General features: G+C 39.4%; 3 protein-coding genes across 8 annotated transcripts; 1 reads left to right on the plus strand and 2 right to left on the minus strand.

Annotated features, from left to right (window-relative positions):
- Nucleotides 1–802: 802 nt before the first annotated feature.
- On the minus strand, nucleotides 803–6,023 carry LOC139622785 (alpha-2A adrenergic receptor-like). Of its 5 annotated transcripts, none has more exons than XM_071480377.1 (4): nucleotides 5,944–6,023; nucleotides 4,844–4,893; nucleotides 2,550–2,757; nucleotides 803–2,392 (listed from the first exon to the last, which is right to left on the minus strand). In XM_071480377.1, the coding sequence occupies exon 4, from the start codon at nucleotides 2,201–2,203 to the stop codon at nucleotides 1,001–1,003; it is 1,203 nt and encodes a 400-aa protein (XP_071336478.1). In that variant the 5' UTR covers nucleotides 2,204–2,392; nucleotides 2,550–2,757; nucleotides 4,844–4,893; nucleotides 5,944–6,023; the 3' UTR covers nucleotides 803–1,000. The 5 variants fall into 5 exon arrangements, with proteins under 5 accessions (XP_071336478.1, XP_071336481.1, XP_071336480.1 ...); XM_071480380.1 differs by having other exon boundaries at nucleotides 803–2,365; nucleotides 2,611–2,760; XM_071480379.1 differs by having other exon boundaries at nucleotides 2,611–2,760.
- A 43-nt stretch (nucleotides 6,024–6,066) lies between these two features.
- Nucleotides 6,067–11,610, plus strand: smndc1 (survival motor neuron domain containing 1). 2 transcript variants are annotated; one of them, XM_071480383.1, is made up of 6 exons: nucleotides 6,067–6,214; nucleotides 6,565–6,684; nucleotides 7,364–7,506; nucleotides 7,952–8,113; nucleotides 9,139–9,292; nucleotides 10,152–11,610. In XM_071480383.1, the coding sequence occupies exons 2-6, from the start codon at nucleotides 6,565–6,567 to the stop codon at nucleotides 10,287–10,289; spliced, it is 717 nt and encodes a 238-aa protein (XP_071336484.1). In that variant the 5' UTR covers nucleotides 6,067–6,214; the 3' UTR covers nucleotides 10,290–11,610. The 2 variants fall into 2 exon arrangements, with proteins under 2 accessions (XP_071336484.1, XP_071336485.1); XM_071480384.1 differs by lacking the exon at nucleotides 6,067–6,214 and adding an exon at nucleotides 6,261–6,458.
- LOC139622786 (max-interacting protein 1-like) lies at nucleotides 11,095–19,682 on the minus strand. The gene is made up of 6 exons (XM_071480381.1): nucleotides 19,286–19,682; nucleotides 18,006–18,108; nucleotides 17,774–17,803; nucleotides 16,317–16,431; nucleotides 13,375–13,546; nucleotides 11,095–13,180 (listed from the first exon to the last, which is right to left on the minus strand). The coding sequence occupies exons 1-6, from the start codon at nucleotides 19,512–19,514 to the stop codon at nucleotides 13,017–13,019; spliced, it is 813 nt and encodes a 270-aa protein (XP_071336482.1). The 5' UTR covers nucleotides 19,515–19,682; the 3' UTR covers nucleotides 11,095–13,016.
- Nucleotides 19,683–21,176: the final 1,494 nt, after the last annotated feature.

Here is a 21,176-nt window from a genome sequence, read left to right on the forward strand (position 1 = left end):
ATATTTCTATCGCTGCATGATTTCTGTTTGACTCCAGGGGAGGATTTAATGATATCCTGATATGAAGGGCCATAATTCATGTTAAACTGCTTTCAGTATTGTTGTGCCACCCCTACCTCCCAGGCATAATTTTCTCTTCATATAATTGTCTCGTTCTTGAGCTTGCTGTGAGAAAAGTGTTCTCTTGCTATTGTTTGTTCTGTTGTACAAAGGTTTTTTTTGGTTTTTTTTTGTTAAATTCACAATCGTACTGTACGATTTATAATTATCTGCTTTTCTAAATCAGTGTTTTCTCTAATTCTGATGACAGTTACAGAGAGAGTGAGGCTTACATTTCATATTTTGGCATTTCATTTCTCTTGTACGCAATTTAGATTTCAGTCATAATAAAATTATTGGCTATGTTTGTTTACCAATTGACATATCAGTGGATTTACAGTATTGGTAACATATTACCAACATAACAAATACAAGTCGACATTTTCTTGAACTAGAATGTGATCTGTGAATGATCAGATTATTATTATTTTCACTTCCACAGTTTTCTTTCAGAAGTACTGTGCAGCAGTGATCATTCCTTTTGTCTAAATCACACTGTCAGTCGGTCTTTGAGTTTTATCACATGGGTACCTAAAGTATGACAGGTGCTATATCACAAAACAAACACAGACATGTAGGAAACATATCATCCATGTTATCACAGTTGCACATTGTCCATGTCTAAACTCATAGGTTGTCATGGTTGAATATAGAACAAACATTTACATTTGATATTCTTTCATGATTTAATATTGACAACAACAACAATAAAAAAAACTTTTACTGACATTTAATTACACAAAATGTTAAACCACAAAAGTAAAATATGCTACATTTCACATTTTTCAAACATCCTATAAACATCTTCTGATATCATTTTAATGTAATATTCACACTGATGGGAGCCTTAAAGTAGAGGACCAACAACGCAGTTTTTGAAGTTCATACATAAAAACCTTATTTATAATCCTCTACTGTTCGTTTTGCAAAGGATCTTTTTAAAAGACCTCCTGAAGTCATTATTGAATATGGTGTAGATAACAGGATTCAGTGAGCTATTGCAGTAACCAAACCAGAAAAACATCTTGAACAGTGTCTCTGGAAGTCCTTCGCAGCAGATGTCACACAAAGCAGCGAGCGTGTATGTGAAGAAAAAGGGGAACCAGCAAAGAACAAACACTCCCATGACCACAGCCAGAACAAATGTGAAGCGCCTCTCTCTGTACTGCCTTCCGTTCCACTTGCTCACCTTCACACAGGGCTGCACCTCTGGCTTTGGAGAGGTTTCTCCAGGCTGTGCCTGAGCCACTTTGGTTGCCCTCTTCTTCTTCAGGGAACATAGCATGGTTTCATTCCCATCAGAAGAGGAGGGTTCTTCCTCCAGGTCAAAGCCATTGACCTCTCTGCCGTCCTCCCCTTCCACCTCCCTCCCTTCTCTGTCTTTTCTCTCCAGGGGGTCCAGACCACCTTTTGTGTCTTCTAAGTTGCCATTTTCTCTTTTCCTTTCACCTGGCAGGGTTCTTGTCCTTTTCTTGGCAATCTGATAGATTCTAACATACACCATGATCATGATGATACAGGGTGCAAAGAAGGAGGCAGTGCTGGAGAATATAATGTACCATCTCTCCTCATTAATTCTACAATTAGGCCTGTCCTTGTTACCCTTGTTCTTTTTCATTGTGATAAGCGGAGGGAATGAAATGATGGCCGCCAGTACCCAAACTATGAAGACTGTGCATTTAATCCTGCGTGGTGTCCTTCTCAGGTTGTACTCAATCGCTTTAGTTACAGACCAGTACCTGTCCAGGCTGATGGCACACAGGTGAACGATGGATGAGGTGCAGAAGAGCACATCCAAAGCCAGGTAGATTTCACACCACACTTTACCAAAGTACCAGTAACCCATCAGCTCATTCGCTAAAGAGAATGGCATCACCAAGGTGGCAACCAGGATGTCTGCAGATGCCAGAGAGACTAAAAACAAGTTCTGAGGTGCTCTCAGGGCTCGGCTTGTGATCACAGCAATTACTACCATGACATTGCCAAACACAGTTAGCAGGATGAGGATACCCACCAGGATCGTTAGAGGCACAGAGGTCTGCACAGTATAAGGATGCCTGTCAGGCAAAGTCTCATTTCCTCCAGTGAAGATAAAGCAACCCATCAGGATAAGCTGTGGTGTCGATGATGTCTGAACAGTGCTCTGTTAGGAGGCTCGGAAGCTTTGCTTGCCAGCTGTCTATTAATTGCATCCATTCAAGAACACGGCATCAGAAGATTGAGTCTCTTCATTTTGTTGAGTGGAAAACATTGTTGCTTCCTTTATCTTTAGTGAGAACACATAGACACATATCTGAAAAAAAATTACAAGATGTGTTTCTTTATATTATAAGACCGAAATAAGAAATAATGAAGGGAATAAAGGGAACTTTGATTTATTCCCAGTTTCCCACATCAGAAACTTTAAAAATACATCTTTTCTTTAAAAAAATAATTCTTCATCCACCAACCTTTTTAGAGTAAAAACTTGCAGTAAAATCCCTTGGAAGACATTCCACAAAACAGACTCACATTGCAGACAGTGCTGGCTCAGGCAGATCTTTTCATCTGCTGCAGCTGAAGTGGAGAGTACGTCTTTTATACGGGCTTGATCTGACGCGGAGGATCTGTGATGCTGGCTCCACTTCAGTGAGAACAGGAATGGGCGGGGTCCATGTGCTGCTGGTTTAAAAGCAAGAACTGAAACCATCGGCTGATTATGACATTAACAGTTTTATTGATCTATAGAAGTGATAACTGTAGTCTATTAGATTACAATTGATTAAGAGTACACTCTGTATGGTGTGTAGTTCTATTTCCTGAAGAAAACGTTCAGATATATCCTGAAATAAAAGTAGCTTGAAATAATATCTGAGTTTGTGGAGAAGATCGGGGACACTTAACTGTAGAGATCAGTCACAGTACATTTGTGGAATAAAATTTCAGCTACTCAAATGCTTGCTATCTTGATAATGAAGTAGAGTGAATCATCTTTTTTTTTTTTTTTTGGTCAACTACTGCACAAATAAATGCAGCTACATGACATTTGTAAAGTTTAAAGCATCCTTTCACAATACCTTTCACAATTTCAATTTTGGTAATTGTTGATCCTTGTCACAACTTGCCTAAAAGGGAAAAACAATTGTATTCTAGTGTTTTTTTTTCTTGAAAGCTCCAACTAGTGTTTTCCACTGCTTACATTATTGTTTCACCGTCTACTTATGAGCTGCTTCATTTCAGTTAGTCATAAGAATGCAATCCAGCATGCATTGCTAGTTATCCACTTTGGATTATTATGTAATGTTGTTTAGCACACAGCACACATGTTTTACTATAATGACTTAATGATATTTAATCATTGGGTTGTTAAAACTGTTTGTTTCCATATTTAAGTCTTAGTTCTCTGAGGCGTTTCTATGCTGCACTCGAGTATTTGACATTCACACTAAAGTACAAAGTCTAGTATGTTTTGTTGCAGTGCAACGTTGCTGCAACATGTATTGTTTGAAGAGAGCGGCACAGCTTTGCACCTGTTTCTTTTTTGTGATCTATGACAATGGTTATGGTTAACCCTAAACCAAACTTTACTTTATAATACTATCCAGTATTATTTCCAAAAGAATAAATATTATAGAACCCCCCCAAAAATGTATTAAATTTAAGTTGCAGGATTTAGTTTTTCGTTTATTTTGCACCCCTTGGAGTGTCTTGGCTTGCACTGAAGAGAATGCAGAGGTGTCATCCAGAGAGTTGCCCCCTCTGGAGGGGACCTTTTTACTGTCCGTCCTGAATGAGACTCTTTTTACAGGCTGGCAGAGCTCCCAGGGTGTCTTTCCATGCTGGGAGTGCCGAGCCTTGACAGAGCAGCCGGCTCGATCTCGAAGGTTAACGATACCTTCTAAGTGTAGGCAGCACAGAGCTACACCTACTACAGGTTTAACCTTTCCTCCGTTGCCTGAACCTCAGTTAAGCCCTTAACCAAATGGTTTAGACTTCCCTCTTGTGCCCCTTTTCTGGGACAGCTCGATAGTCAGTCATCATGATATAAATTAACTCAAACAGTTCATTGCATATCCCAGCCTGTTCCTAACAGAAACCTCAGTGAATGCTTCGGACCCCTAGCATCTTATTTCAGACCTATGTGGAGGGAGGGGGCTTACCTTTAAAGCAGGTGTGGCAGGTCAGACCAGGTTGGTTTGTGGTGTGAAGTCATGAAAAATAAACAAAATTGAATTTTAAACCTTTTATTTACAAAAGCAACTTCTGCTTGAAACAGAGTTACTAAAATCTAACCTAAGAAAAAATAAAGAAACAAAAAGTATATAGAGGAACTTACTTTTTCTATTGTTCATATCGATGTACATATTTGGACAAAGGTTGTGGCTTTTATTTTTAGTGGTGAAATACATTTGGTAATTTGGTATATCACATCGAATGTTATCTTAAATGCTACCATGACCGTCGGTGCCCTCTTGTTGCACAACTTCTGCCACACGCCCAGAGCTAAATACACTTCCCTTTTTTACTTTCATATCAAGCGATTCAAAATGCCTCCTTTTCAAAGTATATCATGACAAAAAATGTGACATTCAGCAGAGTGTATGAGTACATAAGAAAAATTGTGACATGGAAATGATTACCCAAGTCTATAAGCAAACCAAATAAAATCTGACTTAATCTTAAGTAAGTACATAACTTCGATACATGAGTAATTTGATAAGAAGTGAAAGAAAGAAAAGTCTGTTTTTATTTACACCATCCTTACTCCAAAAACGGCAAAGCAGTGATAGGGATCGGTTGGGATGATGAAGAGACCTGAAAGTACACATGAACAGCACTTTACAAAATCCTATGGCCGGAGATCATTTTGATATATTAAATTAGTACCCTTTGTATTATGTAAAAACATTTAGCATCAATAGACTTAACCATTTTAATTCAATCTCAACAGGCTGCCTAGTAGCCTACACATTTTTTTCTTTTATATTATTTTTGTCCTGTTGTAGGGCTCTATATTGCTCTTATTAATAGTAGTTTCCTGAATGTACAAGAGACTACATAGAACTTTGTTTACAAATGTTGTATTTTATAACCCTTGTCTTTTATGTTTGCAATCAGCCACATTATTTATGGAAGAACAAGCCACAACATATATGAGGCCCACTTGCACTGAGCTGTTCATCAGACTTTAGCTTCACGGTCGACAACATAAAATTAGTTATTGGGATTTGTGTAGGAAGTGACAACAAATGAGTAGTATGTAACTTTATTTTGACCTTAAGTCATATTGTATGGCTGTAATCACAGGGTAGTGTCCCATACTCATATGCTATATTGTTTTTCATATCAAAACTCAACATTTGTTTTTTCAGAAAATCAGTATTTGCTCAGAGTAAAGGACAGTGGGTTGATATGAACTAAACCAAAACTGCATATGGGATGATAAAAAATGATCGATTAGGCTGTTGCAATCTATACAAAATCAAAGATCTCTCTGTGCCATGCTGAGCTCTGCCATTTTACCACTTGCTGCTGAAATGTGCTGTCTGGATGATAGGCCTATAGAAAATATCTTATATATAAATATGTAACATTTTGTTCCCTGTTGTCCTTTTTACTTTAAACTGCGTGATATTTTGTTGAGTAAGATTAAAACAGATATTGACTTTGTAGTAAAAGCTTGAGTTGGCTGTTCTCATATGAAACATTCAAATTAGCCTATTGGCCTTGGAGAAAGCCTCTATCAGGATAAACTGTAGATATGTAGCGTCTTTTTCTGTTTCTGTTTTTCTTTTTTTTCACATAAAGAATATAAAAGTACTTATAGCCTAATGTGACTTCTTTAAGAATAAGAACAGGACTTACGGAAAACATGCTGGACGCTTTAGGAGTTAACTAACTCCAGAAGATGGCAGGAGTGTAACTTTTAGGACGCAAGCTGCCATTAAAACCAAAAGAAGAAGAACGAGAAGATGCCGTGTTATCGCGAGAAAGTCCTCAACGGGCTTCCGTTTGGCTTTTTGTGTACGGGAGGACGACGAGCGGACTGTTGTTGTTAGCGGTCGTTATAGGCAATTAATCGATTCAGTATTTTGAATGCTTACTGTATTTAGCGTTCAAGCGCATTGATACAGAGGTAAGATTAACTTTGTTTTGCGATATCACCTCAGCCGCTCGGAGCAAACACTAACTTAGCGGTTGTACGTTAAATTTACGTCGTCGAAAGAGGGCCGAGGGACCTTCCTAACCATTTGAAGCTAACGTGAATGTGAAAACATCTTACACAATCTCTCATGTAGATTTCGATTAGCACCCTTGTCGTTCATTTCGCGTTTAATACAGATTTCACAAGCAATTTGTGTGATTACGTCAGTGCTAATGTAAGTTAGCTTACTAACCGAAGGTGTTTACCTTGAGCTAATCGAATTTGTTGCTAATACAGCTAGCCAAGGGTTTTAAAAACTGTACGCTGTTGTTCTCACACAGATGTCGGACGACTTGGTGAAGCAGTTAAGCAACTACAAAGCTCAGCTGCAGCAAGTAGAAGTTGCCTTATCTACCGACCCAGAAAATGAAGACCTCCTGAAACTCCAGAAAGATTTACAGGTTTGTGCATATGTGCGAATGAGACACAGCAATAGTATAGAAAGAGATAGAGGTGCAAGGATTAGTCAAATAATCAGTCGAATGTCTGAACATTAATCAGATAATATTTGACATTTTTTTCAGGAAAAAAAAATATAGGAAAGAAATGTCATATTTTCTGTTCCTAGTTTCTCATATGGTAATTTAATGCTTTTCTTTGTCACCCATGATAGCTGAATATTGTTGTATTTCTTTGTCATTTCCTTGGTCATACTAAACGACATTTGTAGGGATCGCCTTGGTCTGTGGGAAATAATCTTGTCTTCCACCTATTTTGTGTTTTTTTTTTTTTGTTGTTGTTTTTTTACACGTTGATTTATGTATTAATTGTGAAATAATCAAGATTAATCACTGAAAAAAATGAAGAAAGTAGAAATTTATTTATACAACAGAAAAGATAAAAATTAAGTGTCTCCCAAAAAAGCATGACAGAAACAATAACAAAAGTGAGAAAGTATTAGTTGCAGCCCTACAGAACAACTATATTTCTCATTGCTGGATTCCAATAGAAGCAAGGAAAGACTGTAATGATTTCACTTTTATAAGCAACTGAAACTGCTAACTAAACTTTTCCTGCAAGGGAAATTGCTCTCACTCTCCATGAACATCTGACTCCCTTTTCATTGTGTTTTTTCCACAGGAAGTCATTGATTTGACAAAAGACCTCCTAACCTCACAGCCCAGTGAAGGTGCCTCGAGTACTAATGGCTCAGAACCAGTCCCCTTGAAACTTGGCTGGAAAGTGGGGGACAGGTGTATGGCTGTGTGGAGTCAGGACGGACAGTGAGTGTCACCAGCCTCTTGTCATGAAAACATTAGATGCAACCGCCTGCCTTACAGCACTACAGTTAGAGCAGTGGTTTTATAGATTAGGTTCAATTTTCCATATTTATAGTTTTATATTAATATGTTGCTTTGGACAGAATGAATACACCTAATTTTTAGTGAGACAATCAGTGCATTTTGTCCTTGCGATGAAGTTAGTTTCACTTGGTTGTAAATTATTCAAAGAAACACTTGAATGTAAATGAACTGCCCATGTCATGTCTTAAATTTTTAGACTGAAAAAACATTCTTAAGGGATATGAAAATGAGAATATCTTATATTCAGATGTGACATATTTTACTTAACATTAATTATTATATATTGGTGTTAAACTTTGCAATTTAAGTAGAGCTTGAGTCTTTGGCTCATACTCACCTGCTTACAGACGTGATTTTTTGGCAGGATGTATGAGGCTGAGATTGAGGAGATAGACCGAGAGAACGGCACTGCGGCCATTACCTTCAGCGGATGGGGGAATGCTGAAGTAATCCCTCTGCAGAATCTCAAAGCAGCAGAGGAGGGGAAACGCTCCGATAAGGATGGAAGTGTAAAGCCCAAATCTAAGTATGAACACAAAATATGCATCTCACTCATTTAAAGTGCATACATACAAATCTGTGCTTAAATCATGTTAATATTTTTTATGAAAATATATGGACAGTCTTTGGACTTGCCTTTTTAGCACCATAATTGGTAGCTTGGTTAGGTTCCCACTCATGGGCAACAGAGCACTCCAAAAAACATGAACAGGTGCTGGACTGATGAGACAATGGGGAAAAGAAAAATAAAGGTCTACACGCTGTAATTCCCTTCTGAAATTTTAATGAGATAGCCACCAAGAGAATGTAGCTCAAAACATCAGAGCACTCAAATTTCTGGTGTACTATTCCATAGACTTTTAATTAACCTTTTTTGTCTCATGTAGGCCTTGGTCTTGATAATTGTGACCAGCTCCTTTTTTAAATTGCATGGCTGTAATTCTACGACTTAAGTACCAGTGAGTGTAGTAGTATTCAGTTCATGTTCTATTGTGCCGTCCTCACTTTGCCCAACAATGAGGGGTACATTTGATGAACTTGGCTGTCATTTCAAGAGTGTGCCCCTTCATATAGATATCAATATGAAGGCCTTCTAGGCCTGATTTGATCAAGGGAATAGTTTGCTTGTTTTGGGTTGGTGACTGAGTTTGATATTTAAACAGCAAAACATTATGGCAATTCAGGAAACATCAAATACCTCTTAAACTAACCACTAAAATGAGTTTCTGTTTTTAAAAAGTTGCATGTAAAGAATCATGTATAGTCCTACAACACCTAGTTTTATTAGTACTCACTGGTTGGAAATAATCTCTGAACCCTAGAACCACAAAAAAAAAAAACATGAACATGCAACAGGGCCTTTGACTTATTCTTTCTTTCACTGAAGAATTAAAAAAATGGACCCTGGGACAAATTTCTTTACACATGTGTGCACAGATTTCATAAACTTCCTCAACAGCAACATATTCAGTAGATTTCATATTGGTTAAAACGTGTTTGTGATTGTACGTCATTACAAGGGTTGTTTCTCCTCTTTGTGTGGCTTTTTAGGAAAGAGCAAATAGCAGAGCAGAGAGAGTATAAGAAGAAGAAAGCCCAGAAGAAGGTACAGAGGATGAAGGAGTTGGAGCAAGAGAGGGAGGACCAAAAGTCAAAGTGGCAACAGTTCAACAACAAAGCCTACTCAAAGAACAAGAAAGGACAGGTAAGTTTCCTTTTTTAGAGGTCTGAATTTATATAATACACTTTATAATAATAATTCACTTTATTTGAATAGCACTTTTCAAAAAAACAAGTTTACAAAGTGCTTCACAGTGGTGTAATTATGATGTAGAGATAAAAGGAAACAAAATAAAAACCTTCAAATGATAAGTTATTTGAGAGTGGACAAAGGTTATATTCTGCAGATGTCTCATTTCTCGCTTGATATTATTTCCCACAGCAGTGCTTCAGTAGTGAACTCCTACAGTGGTATTACATTTAAAATAGCCAGGCCACAGCTCTGCAATAGAATATTTTAAAAAGACAACTGGCAAAACAAATCACAAGGTCAGGCTGACAGTGGCTGTGTTAGTGCTCATGGGACTTCAATTTTAAAGTTGAGTTCACTGTGGGGACTGTGGAGACATGCTACTACAGATACTATCAGCAAACTGCAGTTTGGGTTATTTAATTAGTGCTCATGGTATGTAATGGCCATGTTACAATTAAAAGGTCACTGACTATGTAATTCGGTTGTTTTGCTGTATAATTTAGCAGTTTCAGGGATCATAAATGTTTAGTTCAACCAGTGTGTCAGAGGGAAACCCAACTGGACCTGTAGCCCAAACAGCTGTGATTTAAACTACTCGTAGGATCATTCTCTATCATCAAAATCAAGCACATCCATTTAAATAAAAGTGTCAAACTTAAGTGTAAATTCACACAGATGAATCTTTCAGTGACAGGAAATTTGTTTCATATCATTCCTCTCTTGTTTATCACACTGCATGCTAAACTTGAAACTTAAATATTCATAACCATTAATAATTGATTCTATTTTTTTTTTGTGGTTATTTTTGTAGGTAAAGAGGAGCATATTTGCATCTCCAGAAAGCGTAAATGGAAAGGTGGGAGTGGGAACATGCGGTATTGCAGACAAGCCTATGACCCAGTACCACGACACGTCAAAATACAATGTCAGACATCTAATGCCCCAATGACCTAATATATTCTGTACATAAAAATCCACTGTATACTAGCTGTATCAGTGCTTTCCATTGTGTTTATACATGATTTAAGTTTCTCAAGTAAAGAAAGCTTTGAAAGGAATTGCTTGCACACCATTGTTTGAAATATTGATGTAGTTTTCCTTATATATATATATTATGTAGGTACAATGTTTTTCCCCACTCGAACAGGGTCAGGTGTTATGTGAAAACAGGAAGCTGTGTTTTAGAAAAGACAAATAGTTTGCTGTTTGAGTCCAGCTTCCATTTAGGCCAAACACTTGCTAAACTGTGTATAAATATACACCTGTAGATTTTGGTGTGCAAATTGAAAGCTGGATTTTAAATACTGACCAGTTCTTGGTGTGTCTGGACATTAATAATGGCATTGATTTGAGATGGCTGAATTCAAATTTTAATTTCTGTGTATATATACCAGTGAAATAAACATCATCTTTTCAGTTTTTTAAAGAATTGCCTCCACCATATTTGGACTGTTTTTACATCATTATGGTTCTGTCAGGTCCTGTAGGTGGCAGTAAAGACTTGTATCATTATTAATAATCCATGTCATGAGCAGCACGCTGCAACTTTAAATACAAACTATTTTTTCCATTAAAGTTCCATGGGTTTTCTGTTTGAGATGTTGACTACGTTAGTTCAGGATGTTTAATGTGAACTGCAGACCTGACTGAAACTTGTTTTTTCTTTGAGCAAAATTAAGGCCGAGAGACAACCACAGTGTGTCAGTCCACGGCAAGAAACCCAAGTTAATTAAATGAAGACAGTATTGGTAATGTCTGGGTAGAAGAGGTTTATTAAGATTCCAGGGACAGTTATCAGGAACTGTAACAAAGTATTAGCAGGGGACCAGCAGCACATGTTTTGCAGAAAAGTCACCTTGGATGGCTGAGAAAGCACAAGAGAAAACATTCTGGGGTGTGCTTCAACATACTTCCTCAACAAAAGTCTTTTTCATAGTGCATTTTATAGTTTCCCAAACAGGTTGTGGGGAGAAAAGACCTGTAACAAGGAACTTTGTGCAAGAGTCATACCCATGTTAAGACACAATTTGGTGGTGATCTACTTAGGACTTGGACCAGAAAAATGCAGATACATGGTCATATTGAAATGGTGATGGTCATACTGTCTTATTTGGTTTCATGGATTCGAACAGGTCAGCAGTGCAATTCTGTGTCAAATATACATTGAATTATTAGTGGGACGTCTCCAAATTTCAAGGATTTGAACTTGTACTTTTTCTGCTACAATACAAAAAAAGATACCGTATTAAACATTTAAGTATAAACCAAAATTAGTATTCTGTAGTGTTTATGTTGTTCATGCTACAGACATTTGTATAAGACTTTTCAATCCAAAGCACAAATACAACATGATTAGAAAGGCTACATTCAATACACATGCACCATAGCTTTTTTTTTTTTTTTTTTTTTAAATTATATCACAATCATTTTACTGCTGATGATAAATAACTGATACCACTACTGGAGCAAGTGGAGAACTAGCAAACTGTAATTTGGTGTTGGACGGACAGAAGTGTGTCATTAACACAACCAATATGATAAAAACTAGACGCGTTATTGCTTGATCCTTGTGCTTGGACAAGTGCGGGATAGCTTATTACTGTCTAGATAAAATGAAATTGAATTTTGCGCACAGTGTGAAAGAGATGGTTCCTTCTTCCAACAAAACACCACTGAGTAATGCACTAAACCTGGAGCACTGCATATGCTTCAGTGGGGATTAATTACATCAAGTAATTTGGTAAACATTTAAAAAAAAAAAAAAAAAAAAAAACAATGAAAAAAAGAAATTTTTAACAGCAGTTTTTTTTTTGTTTGTTTGTTTTTTTGTTTGTTTTTTTTTTTTATTCAAGCATGACCGAGACCTAGCTACAGTACAATTAAATATAACAAAAATAAATACTATAATCATATGCAAAATAAATTAGGATAACAAGGGTGGACTACACCACCTGTTTGGATATGACTGTGCTTCAGTCAAGAGGAGGGACACCACGTGGATCAATGATGGTTGTGGGTCCTAAAGCAGAGGTTATAGGAGTGTAATAAACATTTTGGAATGCAGACATTGTAGCCCTTGTCACTGGCATGTTCACTGACAAGAAGTGCCATGTGGATGTATTATCCAAAGAAAAAGGGCAATGTTTTTTTACAAGGCAAATGGAGCAAACGTTCCCAATGGTGAGCTTCTAGCTGGTACTCCTCTTTTTTTTTTTTTGTGTGTGTGTGTGTGTTTTTGCTGGTTTCAGAAGATCAACTTGACTAAAGGTAGAGTTTCCCCTTCATGGGTCCTCCACAGCATTAGTACTGAGTGCAGGTATGGATGATTCAAGCTGGCTATGGGTAAAGGGAGATTCAGGTGATGGGTGAAGTCAACTTGATTGTATATTGACTGAGAAGTTAAATTTGAGGCTGATGTATAAAATGTTTCAGACTGATGTAGAGGAACCCCTTGACCTCTGGAAGGAGACAATTTTAAACTTTTAGACTGAGTTGAACTTAAGGCTGGTTCTCAGGTGGAGAAGATGTCTCATTTGTCGGGGAAAGGTGGGATTGAGGCTGGTTCTTCTTAAGACAGGTAACCTAAACTGCGAAGGAGGATGGAGCTGTAGGCTGGTACTTGGAGAGGTGAAAGCCATAAAAGACTGCAGCTGAAGTGAATGTATAGGCTGGTGCTCTAAGCAGAGAAGGCCAGTTTTAGACTGCATGTGGAGTAACCCTCGTCACTGACTGAGCTCTGCCGGCTGCTGTGGTCATCCAGGTCACTTGCACCACTGGTGCTTACACTGTCCATTTCTCCATGGGAGAACTCAGTGCTTTCCACATCAACTTCAATTTCCTCTGTTCAAATACAAAACAAAACAACATGAATACAGATTAATTCTTTGAATCAGGCGAGTTTTAATCTTTGAAACTGTGCTTGCCTAACTGCATATGGTGACGGGTTTTAAACAAATACATTAATATTGTAAGTACAAACACTAATGATGCTACAGAGTGCACCGTTGGATAAAGGCTCTAATTTGGACACTAACCTCTGTCAGACTCTGAGCGGTCAGAGTCCATCGGTGAGCCCAGGCTGTCTGTGCGGACCCTCTCCCTCTCTCCGTGAGTCTGCAGCTGGGCCAGCTGCCTCTGCAGGTGCCGCTGCTCTCGCTCTAAGGTCTCTAGCTGGTGCTGACTCTTTCGGTCCACTTCTTCAAGTTTCTAAAAAGATTGAAATACAGAAGAGTTAATGTTATTGTTGTCATGTAGAAAGGTAAAGGTAATCATGCTGATCAGTGTGTGGATCCAGTGTGACGCCTCTCTTGATACCACTCGTGATCACCTGCAAAAGTATATGCATGAGAGGAGGGTGAACTTATCTCGTGAGCACTAATGCGATGTTAATATGTAGCTGTAGCTGCCACCCTCATGCCTTCTAATAAATTATTCAACACACAAGAACAGCAAGTTGCTGGTTGGATTCTAGTGGATAGCTGGTGTCTCTGTGGGGTTGGAAGTGGGTTTCAGTTAAGATCTTTCCGTCCTGCTTTTTGCCTTATTGGCTCTAATTTATTTGTTTAAACTTCTCACCTCGGTCATTGATTTTGGTCCATTTGTGGTGTTCAGTAGTAGTTTTGAGCAAAGCCTATATAGTTTAAAGAGGATACATAAACCACTCACTAAACATATATTGGGGTTAAGCTAACAAATAACCAAAGTCCTGGAGATGCACTATGAACCTCAATAATCATAAGGGAAGGAAGGATCCAATCACGTCTGGTCATGCCATAAATAATAAAAACAGATTCATGTTGCTGTAGTAGCAGAGTAATAAGTCCTAACACTTTATATGCAAGCCAGCTTAACACTGAAGACAATTACAAGTTGCAGAAATGACAAATAGAAATTATATCTGTAAAATTCTCTCCTACAGGACAAGGCAACATTGACTTTCCCCCCTCATATACCATACTATAGCAAGACGCACCTTTTCATACAGACATTGGTTATGGTATGATGGTGCACCTATTTATTGTATTAACTTACCACTGCTTTGTTTGATTCTATGATGTTAATGCATTGTTGCTTGTGTCTTAGACAGTGTCATGAGTGCTTTGAAGGGCCCCCACAAAATAAAATTCATTATTATTATTATTATTATTATAGACAATATTTGTTTTTTTCTGCTTGAACTCTCGTAAATATGATATATGGTGAGCCAGACAACAACAACACCAAAACCAATTTGCTTGCATAGCAATAACCTTTTTGTAATTACTTTAACTGTTGTTAAACAGCAGAATAAACTATACTGGGTTTGTGAGCAAGAATAAATTCTAAAAGATGAGACTTTACTGAGACCCAGTGCTGCTGGCCCTAAATAATGTTAGAAGAGGTTTGTACATTTCCCATTTGGGAAAAAAAAACAGTAAAATGACTGTGTTTTGAATGGAGTTTGGTACCAGTAAGAGTAGCACTTCTCTAGCACAATACAGCGTTTTGTTTCTTAACTTCCTGCAGCCGTGAGCTTCATGCTGCCTGCACCTGCTTCACCCTTTTACTCTACTACACAGCCTCTGGTTCTAAAAATATAACACAGCAGCATTTAGAAGCCACATTTCCTGGACTTCAAACAGGCTGGTCCAAAGTCAACAGTTGACATCATAGGTGTTTATCCATAACCCCCCCCCCACTGTGATTCACTCCCACAGACTGCTGCCTGGACTGCTTTCATATTGCAGCCCTCAGTCATCCCTCAGCTGCTTCCCACCGCAGGAGCCTGCACAGACTGGGGCCAAGAAAGGCGAATATTTCAGGAAAAAAAAAATGCCTGGCTTAGGTTGCAGCCACCGGGGGAGCCACAGTTTTGAGTCATGGATGCTTTGACACTGCAGAATCATTTGAGCCTATCCTCAGTCTCATGTAGCTCTCAGACACACTCAGTGGTCCATTCAGGCAGGCAGCTCTAACAGTTAGGACAGATCTGGATCTAAGACCAATAGTCAGTGCACTATTCTTACATTATCCTGTACTGTGAAAGACACAAGACCTAATCAAAGACTGACCAAGGGTTCAAAATCCTGCAAAGGACAGCCCTGGCAATAGCTTCAGGGAGATTTGTTCAAAGGGTAAGAAAAACTGAAATAACCGAGCAGCAACCAGAATGTCTTGTGCTGAGGCCAAAGTGCCTGAAGGGTCAGTTCATTTAATGGTTCTGAGAAAACGGACTCTTTAGAAGTGTCTGGGAAAACCCCTAACCTCTCTGTTTCTCTGTCAATATCTCATTTAACCAAATGAGAGGCAACTGGGCGACAATTTAGCACCAAACTGGCCTCAGTGCTGTGTTCACTGCCCTTAATCTTTACATTAGACTGAGCCAAAAAAAAAAAAAGTTGAAAGAAGAGGTAGAAAATCCAGACTTTCTCCTCTTTCCTAGTGTTTATACTGAGCCGAGCATGATTACAAAACAAACAGGAGCCGCCGTTATAAGTTTTCATCCGGCAACATGTGTTGAACTAACACACCTGAAGATGTACAGAATTTCAGGGTTCAGTTGCATTGCAGGCCAACGATTGAGCTTTCGAATGTAGAGAGTGGAGCCGCACTGTGATCGCACCTGATGCGCAGCAAAGTAGCTTTAAAGCACAGCAAACCAGAGACCACCATGAGGCCGAGGTAGGAGACTGAACAGCGCTGTGTTCTAAAATACAGAATAGGATCAGACTATTGACTGGAGCGGCTTAGGTTTTGTGTACCATCACTACGGATTCACACTGGTTCTCACGCTAGAATGAAATGGACCCTCTGTTGTATATCAAAGTCATCCTCTGATACTGCAGACCTATATCTGCTGTCAATACAACATCAACCGTCTTTAACTCAAGGGAAACGGCCACAGATCTCTTAATTCTAAGATCTCTGTGAGTGAGAGGCAAACATCTGCTTTGTTAGTCTTTTCATTGCTCCAGGTGTTTTCCTTAGACTACCACACCTTGATATGTGCTTTGGCCTTGTTGAGCAGTCCCAGCGTGGTGTGCCGACTGCAGTCTGGTCCCAGAGGGATGAGGGACTTCAGCCTCTCCAAACACAGGCGGAGATGTGCTCGTCTAGGGGGCGGAGACACAATCAAGAGGGGTCATTTCTCCTTAGAGACAGTATACATGTGCATGAGAGAGTAAAACTGCATTTCCAGACTAATGTATTCCCGTCCTCTGCATTCATCCTGATTAGCCCTATTATGATATTTCCTCCTAATCCAATTTGATGAGAATTGTAATAGTTAAGGCAAATAACTATTTGATTGGCCCTGATCAATTCTAATTAAAATACCATTAATCCATCTGTGATGAAGAATGTCACAGTCAAAGTATTGAGGCACTTGATTTATCTGTGTATCCATATTTGCTAGTTAGCCACACCATCTGACTCCTTTGCAATTACATATGGATCTGTCTGCACCCAGATTTAAAAGCTGCTGAGGTCAGCCCAGTGCCGTGTTTCTGATCCGCCAAGGCCTCTGGGCCTGTGGTCTGAATGAATTCATAAACTGGCAAAGGACACTCACTATCCTTTCAAATAATGGAGTAAAATGTAGGTCAAGTTGTGATGTCATCTGTTCTCCCTGCGTTGGCCACCATTTTGTAGTAAATGGTACAATGCAAAATGAGCTTTCCTCTAGAAGATGCTCTTTTTCTCATCACGAGCTAAGATTCTCCCACACATGGCAGGACATTTAATTTAAGGATAAATGTGTCGTGACATTTGTTTCCCCCTCAAAGCAGAGGCTGCCACATCCTGCAGCTATAGAAGCAAGCTGCTGTTAGATTTGCAGCTGAGAATCTCTCAGGAAGGAGCCCTGTTGTCTGGAAACAGACGGTTCCCGTTTGCTGACTGGGGAAATGTCTGCATGTCCTCCAGGAACAGTGCTGCTACTGAGGCTGCATTACACCTTCTTTTTATTTGCCTTGCAAAATGCAAGCTGCTATCATACACGGGAGGAGAATTTCCAAGTTGTTGATAAAAAATGCCCTTCTTTGAAGTCCTGCGGCGATAAGCTGATTTATAGGGCTACAGTGCATCTCATTGTGGAGCAGTACGGTCAACGCGTTTAGCATAGCACCAAAATATGCAAACATGGCAGAGTGGAGAAAGCTTTCGGTTTATCAGCTTGAAGTTCCATTTTGAGACCGCTGGCATTGGAGATAAACTCCCCGTGTAGCTACAGCAGTTTAAAGACTGCTTCTGTCTTTCATCTGCTGCAGTGCAACGTTTGCACGTCCACGCTGGTAGACAGAAGTACAAATCTATGATGACTTCCCCAGTCACAACATTTCACTACCGTCATCTTGTTCCTTTTTCATGGTCTTAATATCGAGGTTATCTTTCAGTACTGTCTGTTTTGGTCATAAACATGCACACAAATGACCCCTTCAGTCTTGTTTTACTCACCTATTTTTCTCCAGTTCGTTGTGTGCTGATCTGTTGAAATGATAAATATGTAAACAAAACTGTCATGCAAGTCTTAAAAATGCAAAACACAGGATATTATACAATACTATCAATGACCGTTGTGTATTAGAGAGGATTTAAAATGCCTTTTATAACACATAAATAAAGACAACCATCAGATTCACATCTTTGATATTTCATTTGAGGATCTTTTTCGAAACAGTTTACCTACCTATTGTGAAGATTGTCCAATTTCCTGTTTTTGAATTTACGTTGTTTCTGTTGATGTGCAGTCTGGGTTGCAGGGTATGTTGAAGCATATCCATGCTCACATTCTGGTGATGAAAAAGATTAAGAGGATTACACGTTTATATGAATATACATAGTGCCGTTTATAACAATGTGCTACATTCGAAAAGCTTCTTGAAGGCTTGGATTTGCAACGATGGTTGTGACCTCATTTGCCCTGAATTGTTCATTGCATCTTAATATGTCACAATATCAGACAGACAGCCTTTCTTGGAAAATATTAATAGCCTATTAATGCAGTCTGTGATTGACATTAATGATGTCATTGTGTACCTTCTGCCAGTCTGCACTTATTCACGACAGCCCAAATTAAACAGAAAAGTGGGCTATGAGTAAGAATGTTTTGTCAAAACTCCTTTCTATTCTACAGTATTCATAATGCTGCTTTATTAAAAAAAAAAAAAAAAAAAAAAAAGCCTACAGTTCCCATGAACCCTCCTTCCCAGTAACATACTGCGTTTAACATGAACCTGCGTGTGATTGGCTATGTGCAGTGACTCTCGCACTGGGAACATGTTTCCCGACCAATGAAAACTTTACAATTTGTTCCATGTGGAAACCATGTGAACAACACATACAAGGAAGCAGCAGCGGCTGCCTCTGAAAATGATAGCTGGGCTTTGAATTGAACATTTTTTTTAGAGGAGATGAAATCTAAACCGCAGTTTGTAGAGGCGAGAAGGTCCGTGAACGCGACACTTTCATGAGTGGACATGATAGTTTAAGGGAATAATCGTGAAAGGAGCTGCGATAAACTGAGGGGGCATTTGGAGTCTCAAACCACAATATATACAAGTATTAACCTAAATGTGCACGTATGCCAGCCGGTTTAAAATAATGAATACACGAAATCCTGCTTGTCCTGTTAACCTCCCACCCACGGTCTGCTCGAGACCAGCTTTAGTGGGAGAAGATCATTTAGCTGCAGGCTATTGTTGCAATAAAAAAAAATCAGTTTCTGGCTTTGCATTTGCTTCCTAAATATAAAAAATGAGTAAATTCCCCGACTTCCTATGCGCCGGCTCTATTTTTCTGAAAGCGTGAGGTCGATTAGACAACAGTTTTGCAGTAGCAGGTGAAATATCATTGGCTGCTGCCGGGCGAGCTCGTCTGTGCGCTGCGCGTCTTTTGTCGCCTTCGCCTCTATTGTTGTCTGCGCGGCGCATTACATGGTAACATCCCCTACAGCCCGTGTTTACTTACTTCCGTTGTTCTTCTCGACATTTTCTATGTAATTTGCTGCATCGAGCAGCACTTGTACGTTCTTCATAAAAGTGCCGATTTGGTCCATTGCGGAACATTTGGAGTATAAAACGTCGCTGAAAGAATAGTCGGACATCTCTCCGAAATCCTGCTGGTCCATGGACGCATCGGACTCCGACAGGACCTCCTCGGGTTTCAGCTCGCTGTGCTGTCGCACGTACTTTACCATTTTCACTTCAGGCTTTGTATTTTTTTTTTTTTTTTTTTTGGGGGGGGGGGGGGCTTTGACAAAGAAGCGGCGCTGAAATCGCACTCCTTGTCCCGTCTGTGCACTGAGCGGATGACTGAAATGAACCAGGCTGGATGGAATTGCAGTCCTTAGCCTCAGCCACTTGCCCTACTTGGTGGATAATCCCTCCCACTAACGCATGCACATTGCATTCATTGTCAACTGTGCCATAATAAATCCCCATTATCAATACTGCAGGAGAGTAACAAATAACACACTCATGTCCAGTGGCATTCTGAAATGATGGCTGCTTTCTTTTGTAACAATGCTGCTTTATTTCAGTTGCCATTAAAACTGAATAAATACCTATGACAAAAAAAAAAAAAAATGCACACAGTTATGTCTGAGTGTATGTGAATAGACTTTAAAAGTGATAAAGCCTTCAGAGCACATGGCAGTAAACAGTATCAGGTCTAATCAATGGTGCAACCTGGATATCAGGGACAGCTGCCAGGGTTGGTCTCAGTTATAAATATGTAATCACTTGAAGCCTCTGTGTTGCTGAAGGGCTCCCAGGCAGTAATGCTCTAATATTAGAATCACAATAATATAATCTGTAATTCATTTGCATTTGCATTCGAGTGTCTGATGTGGCACGTTGGGGTGGTTTCCTTGCTCCCCACTGTGACCCTAGCTTGGCAGTGTCAGGGAGTTTTCCCCTGGGTTTGCCCGCAATACATTCATATGATTTTAAAGCAGTTTGAGATGATTTGCCTCAATAATCATATTAGTTTCTCCCACAGCTGTGTCTCTCTTAAAGTTGCCTGTTTTCTTCTCAGCGCTTCTGTGTTCGTTGCGTAGTTTTTCTGTTTTCCTAAGCTCACATAAAGACAACATGAAAGTAAAGAACTAGTAAAATTATGTTGAATGTCAGAATGAGCAGCGTTTATCCCTTAAGGGGTATTTTAATTCGGCGGACAACACAATTTGCATGATGATGAAAGTGACCACACTTTACAAGCCTTTAAAGTCATCGTCCCATTGGGGGGGAAAAAAAAAAAAAACCCTTGGAACTGAATTTACTTCTAGCTTGATGGTCAACTTCTGTTGTCCTTTTGACGGATTAAGAAGTCATTTTCCCCCCACACTGTGAGGGATGAAGGAGGACAGAGGGGAAAGGGCCTGCCTTTACGAGGCCAGCCATGCGTGCAGGGCTGTGTTGTGCCTCTGAGACAATGGGTGCAGATGGCTGGCCCGCTGCAGATGTGGCCAAGCCTGTAACGGACGCCTGTGAGAGAGTACACCCTCCCATGGAGTCTATTTCAGCCGCCTGGCAAGGCCTGACACACACAGACAGTCCTGATCTGGACACTGAAACAGAGACGCACACTTTGGTGGCAAAGACGGGCAAAACATTCATGAACAGATGCAAATGTGCTTTATAAAAATACAGGTCTGGTTTTTTTTTTTGTACTATGCATTTTCCATTTAATTAAACCTCTTGTTACTGGAGCATCCCCCCACATATCCAGCAATGTTCATGTGAACTCAGACATCATCTACTGCTACCCCTGTGCTCAAAAGGACAGATAAATAGAGTCAGGCATGGACAGAGTTGAGTGGGGGATGGAAACTGACAGCAGCTCTCATCAGGAGAAGGCT

Source organism: Trachinotus anak, unplaced genomic scaffold (genome assembly GCF_046630095.1).
Source record: "Trachinotus anak isolate AG129_WGS33_773 ecotype Australia unplaced genomic scaffold, CSIRO_AGI_Tana_v1 ptg000007l, whole genome shotgun sequence".
Classification (NCBI taxonomy): domain Eukaryota; kingdom Metazoa; phylum Chordata; class Actinopteri; order Carangiformes; family Carangidae; genus Trachinotus; species Trachinotus anak.

Coding starts and splice junctions, on each gene's coding strand:
- LOC139622785 (XM_071480377.1), bottom strand. CDS start 2,203: ATGGGTTGCTTTATCTTCACTGGAGGAAATGAGACTTTGCCTGACAGG.
- smndc1 (XM_071480383.1), top strand. CDS start 6,565: ATGTCGGACGACTTGGTGAAGCAGTTAAGCAACTACAAAGCTCAGCTG. Junction 6,685..7,363: donor AACTCCAGAAAGATTTACAG/GTTTGTGCATAT, acceptor TTTTTTCCACAG/GAAGTCATTGATTTGACAAA. Junction 7,507..7,951: donor GTGTGGAGTCAGGACGGACA/GTGAGTGTCACC, acceptor ATTTTTTGGCAG/GATGTATGAGGCTGAGATTG.
- LOC139622786 (XM_071480381.1), bottom strand. CDS start 19,514: ATGGTAAAGTACGTGCGACAGCACAGCGAGCTGAAACCCGAGGAGGTC. Junction 17,804..18,005: donor TTGGACAATCTTCACAATAG/GTAGGTAAACTG, acceptor TCATTTCAACAG/ATCAGCACACAACGAACTGG. Junction 16,432..17,773: donor AACGAACTGGAGAAAAATAG/GTGAGTAAAACA, acceptor TCCGCCCCCTAG/ACGAGCACATCTCCGCCTGT.